At 42.3% G+C, this 12,500-nt stretch overlaps 1 protein-coding gene across 1 annotated transcript in view; it reads left to right on the top strand.

The window, feature by feature from the left end:
* EIF2AK3 (eukaryotic translation initiation factor 2 alpha kinase 3) overlaps nucleotides 1-12,500 on the top strand; it is a 47,268-nt gene that overhangs the window by 18,895 nt on the left and 15,873 nt on the right. Inside the window, exons 3-7 of the mRNA XM_062624320.1 lie at nucleotides 5,042-5,236; nucleotides 7,824-7,954; nucleotides 9,979-10,213; nucleotides 10,548-10,710; nucleotides 11,911-12,048. Of these exons, the coding sequence (XP_062480304.1) occupies nucleotides 5,042-5,236; nucleotides 7,824-7,954; nucleotides 9,979-10,213; nucleotides 10,548-10,710; nucleotides 11,911-12,048 (862 nt within the window). The remainder of the gene's footprint in view (nucleotides 1-5,041; nucleotides 5,237-7,823; nucleotides 7,955-9,978; nucleotides 10,214-10,547; nucleotides 10,711-11,910; nucleotides 12,049-12,500) is intronic.

Below are 12,500 nucleotides of genomic sequence, written 5' to 3'. Positions count from 1 at the left end.
TAGTAACTGCATTACCTCACCCGTCGGCCTGGAGATTGAGCAGCCAGCGCTGCTGATAGGGCTGCGGCACCCCGCGCCGAGCCAATGGAGAACTTCAGCTTCAAACTCTTCACCAGCAAAAGAGCAGCGTCTCATTTAGGGCTCGAGAGTTAATGTGGGGTTGGGTTTGTGTGGTTGGTTGTTTTTTTTTTTTTTTCAAGTGTTACTTCTGAAAGACAAGCCACTTAACAATTATGTGCCATATTGCTGACCAGTGAAGCTGAACAAATAGCTATTTACATTGACAGATCAGAGGAATGTGTAAGTGCATCGTGGTAACCTACATTTTCTGTGCCAAGAGATTTGCAGCTGACTGCCTGGGTGACTCACTCCTTGGATTAGGAGATGAGGTAATGCTTTTGAGATACAGGGTGATGTCATTCCTTTACCTGAGCTGCATGCCGATGCTAGTTCTTAGTACTTTCAAGGAAAGTCCCTTTGCTGATTCTGGTGTACTAGAGAATGAGCTGCATAACTCAGACAGGGGTTGTTATTATTAATGGCTTTCTCAAACCTCTGGCAAAAACTGCTCTTTAAAACATGTGGCTACAAATGCTTTTTGTTATGTGGGCACCTGCAACTATGCACATTTGCATACCTGCCCCATGCTTCAGATGAAGCTCTTAGTAAAAAAGACGTTTGTGGTAATCAGGTGCAGTCCCTTGTCAGCACCGTGTCACTTAATCCCATTCATAGGTAGATTCATCTGAAAAGGTGATTTCCCACCCCATTGTTCTGTTTCTGTTGTGAAATACCACCTTTGTGATGGTTAGTAACCAAAAATCTAGCTTGCACTTACAGTCAATTTAACCCCATCTGCTTGTACTCTGGCATTGCTTTTCAGTGCAATAACTCATTCTGCTGCCCGTGTTCTCTTTCCTAATGTGTTCACTGACACCAGTTGTGTCTTTTCTCAGCTTTTCTTTCCCAATGTCGTGTAGGACATGCTGCTCCCGTGGGCACCCTGAAGCCTGGGAGCACGGGCAGGTGATCAGCAGAGCTGACTGAAACAGCCTTGTCTGTCCTATGCAGCTTGTGGGGACCAAGGGTTTAACAGATGAGCAGGCAGTGCCCAGTGTCTGGGAACATTGGAAGGCATACAAGTCATGACCTCATTTGATCCATATCTTGGGAGTACACAGTGTGTTTTGCTGAGTGAGCTTCATGTGTGTTGGGAATTTGGGGGTGTGATTCCCAGAAATGGTCAATATGTTGTCTGTTGTTTGCTAGTGGATAGTCTGCTACTCAGGCTGTGGAGCAAGAGCTTTGGGACAAGGGAAATGCTTAAGGTGGCGTGTGTCATGGTGTCTCCAGAGCTTGCAGAGTTACCCTCCGGGTCTTCCTTGCTCAGCAGTGATTCCTGGGCAGTTTGCATCTCCTGTCTTCACAAACTGATGGGGTCGTCTGCAGCCCTTGGAGCACACCACATTACAAATCCATTGCAGTTGTAGCTTCCAGCAAGTGTCTCTGAAAGTCTGAACTTGCAAGTGGCTGTCCGGCTGCCACTGGCACGTGTGTAGTTTGACCACACTATATGAATTTAGCTGACTGATGGCCGGTAGAATGTCTTCAAGATCTGACTTAAAGTCAGTTGGTGGCTGGGATTGCCAGGCTTGGGCTCTCTGTGCTGGATCACTGGTACAAGAACTGGTTTAGCTTTTGTATATTTGGAAAGCTGCTTCTGAAAATAACCTTTGCTGCTAATTCTTATTTCTGTATGGAACATCTCATATTGCTGGGGTCAGCAGGGGCCTCCAAACTACCTCCAGGTGTCTGGACCACATGCAGGAAGAAACTTTACAGAGGATTTAGAATCATAGAATAGTTACAATTGGAAAGTACCTTAAGATTATCCAGTTCCATCCAGTTCCATCCCTGCCATGGGCAGGGACACTTCACACTAGACCATGTCGCCCAAAGCTGTGTCCAGCCTGGCCTTGAACACCACCAGGGATGGAGCCTTCACAATTTCCCTGGGCAACCCATTCCAGTGCCTCACCACCCTCACAGGAAAGAACTTCTTCCTTACATCTAATCTAAACTTCCCCTGTTTAAATTTAACCCATCACCCCTTGTCTTATCACTACAGTCCCTAATGAAGAGTCCCTCTCCAGCATCCTTGTAGCCCTCTTCAGGTACTGGAAGGCTGCTATGGGGTCTCCACACAGCCTTCTCTTCTCCAGGCTGAACAGCCCCAACTTCCTCAGCCTGTCTTCATACGGGAGGTGCTCCAGTCCCCTGATCATCCTCGTGGCCTCCTCTGGACTTTTTCCAACAGTTCCATGTCCTTTTTATGTTGAGGACACCAGAACTGTACACTGTAATCCAAGTGAGGTCTCACGAGAGCAAAGTAGAGGGGCAGCATCACCTCCTTCGACCTATTAATGCAGAGTAACAGCTGCACAGGCTAAAAGTTGTCATCAAAATGATGCATTTCTGAAAGAATATATTACAAAGCCAATTTATGGTATTACTGCTATGTGTTGAATGTTTTACCAAGACGCTCCACCATGGTTACAGCTGCAACTTTGGCACTGGCATCTTTTGTTTTTCAAAAGGTGTTTTCCAAAATCCGCGTGCCTTTGTGTCTCAGGATCACAAGGCTGCTCTTGAGTAGGAATGTTTGTGTAAACCTCACTTGTTTGCTTTATTTTTCCACTGATCAGGTGATTTCTACAAATGACCCCTCCCCACACAAGTTCTTGCCTTTTTCGTTGGTTTATTTCTGTAAGTGGATGTACAGAGCTCTGTGTGTTTTTTTCCTCCCCAGTAGTAGACCATAATGCAGCATTTCTTGGGCATCGCAGATCTTGTGCAGTGGATGTTTGGCCATTTTTTGCCATAAGGTAAATACTTGGGGGGGGGGAAAGGGCATACCTCATTTTGGTTTGTGAAGAGCTTTGCAGCTGCTCTCAGGGGTTTATTTTGATCATCTCTTCAATTACACTTTGTGCTCCTGAGAGGAGATTTAATTGTCAGTCTTCATGAGGCTCCTCAAAGCCAGGACTGGATCCTTTAGGGATGTTCAATACAGCCATACAGGTAACTCACCTAACTTTTCTCTCTGAATGAGGTGCAAGAAGAGATATTAGTCACAACATGCACACATGTACAAGAGCTGTCTTTGCCTCCCTGTTCAGGTGAATTCCAACTTTGCTTAATGCTGTTTGCTCGTCTGTGACCCAGTTAGAGGAATAAAAAGTTTCATGTTAGAGAGAATTTTAATCATGCAGATGTGGTTTCAGATCCTCGCAGTGGTTCAGAAATAATAACCAGAAACCTTCTGGATCTTTTGTAGGGCTTTGTAATACACATCTGTGCCTTGGAGTCTGAGCAGGAGTATTTTGTTTGAAGTGGCTAGTATGCATGTACCAAAAGTAGCCTTTAAGTCCCAATGTGTAAAGTCTCTGAATTTAATGTAATTACATTGTAGGATACTGCCCAAATGAACAGGGGTTCTGCAAAAGCATTAAAATCTTCCATGTTAATCCATATCCTCAAAAGCTAAGATCATGTGGATTACAATTCCTTACTGTTGTTGAGGGGCACAGCCACTGTGGCTCCACAGTATTAGTTATGGTCTATCATGCTGATAATGAGTTTCTTAATAAGTCCCTTAGTACTCATTGACAATGACTCATGCTTCCGAACTAGGATCTCCTTGAAAATCTCAGCATAATGGATGAGATCTTGTATCCTGGGGAAGATGATTTTTGACTTGTGTGCTTAAGAAAAACCCAGGCAGATTTTAAAAGAACAGTGTATTTAAACATAAGGAATTCTGGGGAAAAGATAGGTTGGACTGTCTGGAAAGTCAAAGGTGAAATATGAGCTCTGGTCTCAATGATAACTGCACTCTCTGCTTTTTACAGGAGGATATCCTAGAGTAGTCTTTAATGGTAAAAGAGTTCACAAACAGCCTCAGGTCTTCATTTAAAACTGAATTCAGTCTCCTAATCTAAGGAGAGTGACTGATTCTGTGCTTAGCAGTAAACTAGCCTGGGAAAAAGCAACAATGAAGTAGAACATTACCTCCAATGCAACTGTCTTGAAACTATCATGAAGACTCTGCAAACCTTGCACTTTAACCAGTGACTGTCTCTTCAAGAATGCTTTTCTCCTGTAACATATTTTCAGCAGTTGGATGAATGCTAATCTGTCATCTGATTGAATTTGAAAATGCTTTGTTTAAAGTGGAAGAAGTGTCACACACTGAACTGTTTGGTTTTGGGTTTTTTTTTAACTAAGAAGAGTGAAATATGGATTTGATTTGAATGCCTGAAACTTTTCTGTCTTCAGTATAATTTTGAAATATGATACTCTGGGTTATGAAACCATAAAATAAAATCATAGAATCATCACAGACTGGTTTGTGTTGGAAGGGACCTTAAAGCTCCTCCAGTTACAAGCCCCTGCCATGGGCAGGGACAACTTCCACTAGAGCAGCTTGCTCCAAGCCCCTGTGTCCAACCTGGCCTTGAACACTGCCAGGGATGGGGCAGCCACAGCTTCTCTGGGCACCCTGTGCCAGCGCCTCAGCACCCTCACAGGGAAGAACTTCTGCCTAAGAGCTCATCTCAGTCTCCCCTCTGGCAGGTTAAAGCCATTCCCCTTGGCCTGTCCCTACAGGCCCTTGGCCAAAGCCCCTCTCCAGGCTTCCTGTAGCCCCTTTAGGCACTGGAGCTGCTCTGAGGTTTCCCCTTAAGGAGTTTTCTCTTCTCCAGGCTGAACCAGCCCAGCTCTCTCAGTCTAGCTCTGTATGAGAGCTGCTTCTGTCCTCGCAGCATCTCCGTGGCCTCCTCTGGACTTGCTCGAGCAGATCCTTGTCTGTCTTGTGTTGGAGGCCCTGTGCTGAATCCATTGCTCCAGAAGGGGACTCAAAAGAGACTGGGATATAATGCACTGTACTGCCTTATACAGTGTTTCTGTTTCCATTTGTGATCTGTGTGTTTTGATAAAATTGTGGTTAAATGGTAGCTAACCATCCATTCAACTCTTTTAGGTATTTGGAAATAAGATGATAATCCCTTCCTTGGATGGGGACCTATTCCAGTGGGATCGGGACCGGGAGAGCATGGAAGCAGTTCCTTTCACAGTTGAATCTCTTCTTGAGTCATCCTACAAATTTGGCGAGGACGTTGTCTTAGTCGGGGGAAAGTCTTTGACAACCTATGGGCTGAGCTCATACTCAGGGAAGGTAAGAGCCTGAAAGTTGCCTTGGGGCTGTGTGTTCCAAGCATTGTCTTACAAACAGGTTGCTCTTGAGATTTAAACTGCAGTGCAGCTCCAGCATGGCACAAAAGAGCAGAATCTGAGCTTCTTGGGTAACAAATGCAGTGGGATGGAGTAAGTTTAACAGTGCAATTAGATGGTGTGACTGAACCCCTCGCTGCAGTCTCCTCCTGCCTGCAAGTTCCTGCTGTGTCCCCTGTGCTGCCTTGAACACATCTCACTCTTTGCTAAGCTGATTCAGCTTGCTAACCCAACAGAAAACTTCGGTTTTGATTGGATTAGTTTTCTGGTGGGTTAGCTGTAGCTCAGCCAGGGGTTGGGCAGCACCAGAGCCAGCACAAGGGAAGGGACAGGGGTTTTGTAAGCAGAGGTGAGTGAGGGGAAAAAAAGGATGACTCCTTTCTACCAAGCCACAAGAGGAGTTCAGCTTTGTCATATAGCTCTGCCTGAAGTAGACTTTGCTGTTCAACATATCAAAGAAGGCTTTAGGTGATACGTTTTTTCACAACCGATTTCAGATTTCTCCAGAACTAAGGAAAACAAGAAAAACATTCATCATGTACAAGAGTCTAAGACTTGTAGTTATTGTCAGCGAGTTTACTATCTCTTGGGAGAAGTTCTCTTTACGTTTTAAAGTCATACACAGAATTTATAAACTACTTGCTGTCTGACTAGATCAGAAGGTACTTTTCTTCTGAAATCCATTGTTTAAAAGTTGTGTATTTTGAAGAAATGTAGAATCAAAAAAGGCTGGAAAACACACAGGAATGAATTTCATTATTCGGAGTCCTAGAACTGACATCTCCCTCCTCCTTAAGGTCAGATGTCATTAAAATGCTTGTAGATGCTTTTGCAGTGAAAACCCGTGCATTTGCTAAATCACAAAGGTGGGTGCAGTTTAAAACAAGTTAAAAACGAAATTCAGTTTAAAAATGTTGAACTTCCAATATTTGCTTTCCACAAACTCGGGGGTGGGGGGGTTCATTTTGACCATACATTTTAATGTTGAACACTTCTCTGGCATGGTGTGGAGTGATCACTAGTGATAAAAGAGCATAGACCCATAACAAGAGTTCATGAAATCATTTTGATTTGTTCACTGCTAGCAGAGGGCACTGTGTACCAATAGACTGGTCCTCCCCCAAAGCTCAGGAAATGGGAGTTTCAGTTTCTCTTTTGATTCCTGGCTTATGTTCAAGGTAGCAAAGGTGCCTTTTACGGGACATAGTGCCTGACTCTTCCTTGTTAAGTTTGGTTGGTCTGTTGTCTGTGAGTTGTTGATCATAGAATGGTTTGGGTTGGAAAGGACCTTAAGGTCATCCAGTTCCAACCCCCTGCCATGGGCAGGGACACCTCACACTAGACCATGTCACCTTGAACACTGCCAGAGGTGGAGCATTTACCACTTCTCTGGGCAACCCATTCCAGCACCTCACCACCCTTACAGTAAAGAATTTCCTCCTTACATCCAATCTAAACTTCCCCTGTTTAAGTTTGAACCCATCACCCCTTGTCCTGTCACTACAGTCCCTAATGAAGAGTTCCTCCCTAGCATCCGTATAGGCCCCCTTCAGATACTGGAAGGCTGCTATGAGGTCTCCATGCAGCCTTCTCTTCTCCAGGCTGAACAGCCCCAACTTTCTCAGCCTGTCTTCATACAGGAGGTGCTCCAGTCCCCTGATCATCCTCGTGGCCTCCTCTGGTCTTGTTCCAACAGTTCCATGTCCTTTTTATGTTTAGGACACCAGAACTGCACACAATGCTCCAAGTGAGTTCTCACGAGAGCAGAGTAGAGGGGCAGGATCACCTCCTTCAACCTGCTGGTCACGCTCCTTTTGATGCAGCCCAGGATATGGTTGGCTTTCTAGGCTGTGAGTGCACACTGAAGCTGGCTCATGTTCAGTTTCTCTTTGGCATTATGACGTTGATTCAGACTTCCTGCAAATGTGTTCAGCTCCCTTTTCAAGACACAGTTGCCCATATAACCCAAATTGTGTTTGAGATTGGGACTGTTTAAAACTCTGTGTGACTGTGAGTGTTAAGTGAGTTCTTCTTTCCCCTTTAATAGCTGACAAGGCAAAGGGTGGGGGGGAAGGTTCTGCACTGTTTTATAAAAATCAGTAGTACTTTATTTGAAGCTAGTAGAGTTATGCTGAGACAACCATGGCACAAAAGCAGAATTGCACTGTAGGTCTTTCAGACATGTTCTTTTGATGCCCATAGAAACAGTGGGAAAGAGAGATCTAACATTTCTTGCTATTAGAAGTTGAAATATGTGCAAAGTATAGTCCATAGGTACTCAAAATAGCCCAAACTTTAGACTTACTGTAATCTTTTGAAAAGCCTAGTTTTGAAAAGCCCTTATCTCTTAAATCAGGCTTTTCAACATCCCTTAAGTCAAGCATTAACATCACAGGGTTCTAAATTGCCCATGAGCCAAAAACGTGTTGTAAGGATTGTTAGCTTTGAGTATTGGCTGTTCATTATGTTGGTTTGTCTTGAAGTTCTTCAGAACTTGGAAGCAAGTGTGAGTCTCTCCCCCTGTCTCTTAGGTGAAGTACATCTGCTCAGCTATGGGCTGTCGCCGGTGGGATGATGATGAAACGGAGCAGGAAGAGACCCTTCTATTACACCGAACCCAGAAAACCGTCCGTGCTGTTGGACCACGCAGCGGCAATGAAAAGTAAGTGTGAGAGTTGTCCAGAGACAATCCAATAGTTCTTAATACATAATGTTTTAAGGACTTGACCTTCTTTTTGCTCTCCTTAGACTAGGAATTGCACAAGGGAGTTTAGGTTGTTAACCGAAGGAATGCATGAGATGGTTGGCTACTACCTGACCCCTTTGCTCTCAGTGCTTTTGTAAATTGCCTTAAACTTCAGTTTTCTATCTGATTAAATAGAAAAGGTGGGTGTACATTTATTCCTATAAATCAAAATTTGCTTTCCTTGTCTTTGCACCCCTTAAAACAGTTTGTCACTGCTCTACTGCACAGGGCAAATGTCACTAAGGTTTGTTCTAACTCTTTGTACAAAAGGAGCCGGTTTAAAAGTCTTCTTATGACCTACTGATTCAGTTGTAAATTCTTCACCTACTCATGGTAACTCTCACTTTTCTACACTTGATGCCTTTAGCTTTCATTTTAAGTTGATATTTTAACACGTATTCAGTCTTCTTACTTTTTTTAGCTCCATTCTTAAATCCACTTTGTTCATTCCACAACGTAGGTGGTCTGTTCTTTACAAGCTGTGGAGACTGTGATTCAGTCTGTGACTTCCCCAGTGCTGTCACTTGGAAGTCTGAATACATCAAGATTTCTATAAAAACACAGACATGTATCCTACTAAAAAAAACCAGCAAAACCCACTTCATCAAATACAGGTTTAAAAGTCTGGTTGTCATACAGAGATACAATAACAGCCCAACAATTTAGTGGAAAAATAGCCATTCCCTGTTCCCCTGCTCCCTCTTCTGTTTGCAGCAGGATTTGACAGGTTGTGCATCTGTAATGTATCAGAGAACCTAATCGGAGCTCAAATAGATTAGCAGATTGGATGTGTGTAAAGAGAAATCCTGGGTCCTGCGGCTCTTGGAGACTTAAATCGGCAGGGAAAGGCACGTCATGAAAATGTGCTTTTCCTTGGTGCATCTCTTTCAAAACCATAGTATCACATCTTGTGCACCAAGAACAGGGATGCTTTCCTGGTGACACAATATGGCTGCTGTGGGATTTACAGCGGGTTTAATCCAAAGAAAGAACAACTTCTGAAAAATCAACTGAATCTAAAATAAATTCTTTAAGGAGACAGTTTGGGCTCCTGGTGCCTGCCAGACTGGTCCTAAGAGACTTTGAGTACCTATGCGTACTGTTCAAGAAGTATTTTCCTCCTGCTAGCCATTCAAGACACAGACTTGCCATTCTTTCCCACCTGGATCCTCTCTACAATGCTGGGTTGTATCATGGGGGAAAAAGAGAAAATAATTATCCTTCCTGAGAATAATGTTCAGTTTCTGTCCTAATTTGTTGGTTTAGAAAAATTACAGTGCTTTTGGCTACACAAGACAGCTGTTCCTTATACCGTTGTCCTTTTTTGGTGTCAACCTATGGGGCATGAGCGGTCCTGATTTCATGAAGTGCCTGTCAAAGAGCTCCTGTGTTAGGCTGTGTGGGGGATTAAAACAACAGAAGCAGCATTGTCTTTCCCTCATTGTGAAAAACCTTACATTTCAAATTAAATATGCTTTAGTAATGAAGAGAAATATGTCCTGTGTAGAATGCTGCTTCCTAAATCATAGAATGGTTTGGGTTGGAAAGAACCTTAAAATCATCCAGTTCCAACCCCCCTGCCATGGGCAGGGACACCTTCATGTTGCTACATGTTTTCCTGCTACACAGACCCAACTGTACTACTCAATGATTTAAACTGCCCTCTGTATATACAAAGCTTTTAATGCCACTGGACCTGCTTCACTTGCTCTTTTCTCAACTCCCCCTTTGTGTTGGACAAGATTTCTTAGCTTGTTTGGTTTGTATTCCGGATTAGCACTCCCCCTCCTGGTACAATTGTGTTCATCTAACAATCTGAGAGTTCACTGAAAATAGGAGTAAAAGGCAGGTAATTCAGTTTGAGTCTTCTGAGTGGAGGATTTGGGGCTGCCTTGGAACATATAAGTTGTTTCTACAAAGTTTTTCTCTCTTTCTGTAAGGTGGAACTTCAGTGTTGGTCACTTTGAGCTGCGCTATGTCCCAGATATTGAAACCAGAGCTGGATACATTGAGAGCAATTTTAAATCGAATATGAACAAAGAAGAAACAAAAATCATTTCAGATGTGGATGAGCAGGAAGCTATGATGAAAGACACAGTGATAAAGGTCTCAGTAGCTGACTGGAAGGTGATGGCTTTTAACAAACGAGGAGGACATCTGGAATGGGAATACCAGGTAGGGAAAAAGATGGAGTATTAAATGTTATAAAAGCAGAAGTTGTGCAGCATCATGAATGTTGTCTTTTATCTTGGGTTTCAGGTGCTTTGTAAAGAACACACATCTGCTTGCACTTTTTTAAACTGAAAATCTGACTTTGAGCTGCTGTATCTGTTAGAAAAACTAAAAAAAGGAATTCAGCACGTTGGTTATCATATAGATATATAGATATATAATATCTAATATATAATATCTAATATATAATATCTAGTTAATACAACATATAGATATATAGATATATAATATCTAGTTAATACAACATTAATGTTCCAGTTCCCTCTCTCTTCTTCAGTTTTGCACTCCAATTGCCTCTGCATGGCTGGTTAAGGATGGCAAAGTAATTCCAATCAGTCTGTTTGATGACACAAGTTACACTGCGAACAATGAAGTACTGGAAGATGAAGAAGATCTTGTGGAAGCTGCCAGAGGAGCCACAGAATCCAGCGTCTATTTGGGTGAGACACAGACTGCAGCATTTTCTGTAGTAAAAGGTTACTCTTTTCTCTGTTGAGGTTGTAGTAAAGCAGATCTTTCTGTACTGGTAGATTACAGTTAAGAGGAGCTGTAATGTGCAGTTTGATACTCTATATAGTGAAGGCTCTTTAACTTAACCCACATTGCTTTATAAAGCCCCCAGATTTGACATATATATCCCAGAAAGGCACTTGACTTGATATAGAGACTTTGACAAAGTAAAGATGTGTTTTCATCTCTTCTTAGTCTGCTCTGGTCATCTTTGCTGTTGCCATTCAAAGGCAAGAGTTCTGTGTACCTGTTTTAGAAGGTGCAGTATACCTTTGGCTGTGGCAGAATTAATGAGTGTTTAGCCTCAACTAAAACATTGATTTCTTTTTTCCCATTTTTTCCTCTTTTTAAAAATGAAAACATTTCAAAACCATAAATCTTTTCCATTTGGATTCCAAAATGTTCACTGCTTTGTACTTTCAGTACATTGGAGAGGATAGAAAGTCTTGCAGTTTTTAAATATAGGGTTATAGCTAACAGTCTAACTGCTTGGTAAGCAACAAGCAATATCTCTCTTCAGCCCACTAATTTCTCACAATGATTTTTCCCCTCTACACTGATTACAGTAACTTACCATGAAGAAATTTCAGTTAAGGTTTTGTGTGACTAAGTTTTCATCCAGCTGTCAGAATTCATTTGATGTGGTTTGTGATAATTTGAAATAGAGTGGCCCCAGGTCCTCCTTCCTCTCTGGGACATAAATGTGCCTTGGTTTGCTAATACCTTGTTTGCCTTAGCCTTTTCCTATAATTCTTTACACCTTGTAGCCTTCCTTTTAGTGGTTACACAAAGAAGCCAGATAGAAACCTTGGTAATGGCTGCTGAGGGGTAATCTGTACTAGCATTAACAAGGGAAGTTTGAAAGAAGTCTTACCTATGCAAAGCCCTTAAAATTGCTGGTATTCTTCTGTAGCAGCAGCTCTCCAACAGTGAAAATCAGATGTTCTTATCTCTTGCTTTCTGAGAGCAGAGGCAGCATACTGCTTGAATTCACCCACCCTATTAAGAGTCAGTATCTCAGGTTCTCAGAATATAAAGAAATATGTTCAACCATGTATTTTAACTGGACAGTTTTATTCTAGGCATGAAGAGAACCTTAAGACTAATACGCTCTCTGGTTTATTACTCAGGTATGTACAGGGGCCAGTTGTATCTCCAGTCATCTGTCAGAATTTCTGAGAAATTCCCCACCAACCCAAAGGCTCTGGAGTCCAGGAATGATAACGCAATTACTCCACTTCCCAAAATCAAATGGAAGCCTTTAATCCGTAAGTAACAATTGAGAGTTTCGGTTTCTGTCTAAACTCTGAAAAGACAGGACATCTTTCTGATTTCCAGTGTGTTTCAAACTAGTCCAGCGTTTCCAGCTGCAAACCAGTTCAGGAACTCTGTGCTTTATTAATTGTTTATCCTTTTCTAATCTAATGTTTAATGTCTTTTTTTCTTGTACTATGGATGTAACAGGATCTTTTTTAATAATGAAAAGTTGGGCCTTCTGAAAGAGGAAGATGTTTTTTGCAGTGATGTGAATATGATTGAATTACTTGTCCAAAAATAGTATTTTGGCAAGGGGGAGGGGTGATAAGTAACTGTTAACTTAAAATCCCCTTCTTAATGTTTCCGTGCATTAGCTTTGATTCTGACAATCTGGTCCAAGATATGTTTTCTAAGATTATGCCATTGGAATTCTCATTAAAATAATATCAAATAATATAAGTAT

Source organism: Pezoporus occidentalis, unplaced genomic scaffold (genome assembly GCF_034315485.1).
Source record: "Pezoporus occidentalis ecotype Australia unplaced genomic scaffold, CSIRO_AGI_Poc_V1 ctg265, whole genome shotgun sequence".
Taxonomy (NCBI): domain Eukaryota; kingdom Metazoa; phylum Chordata; class Aves; order Psittaciformes; family Psittacidae; genus Pezoporus; species Pezoporus occidentalis.
This window is presented reverse-complemented; position numbering and strand designations above follow the sequence as displayed.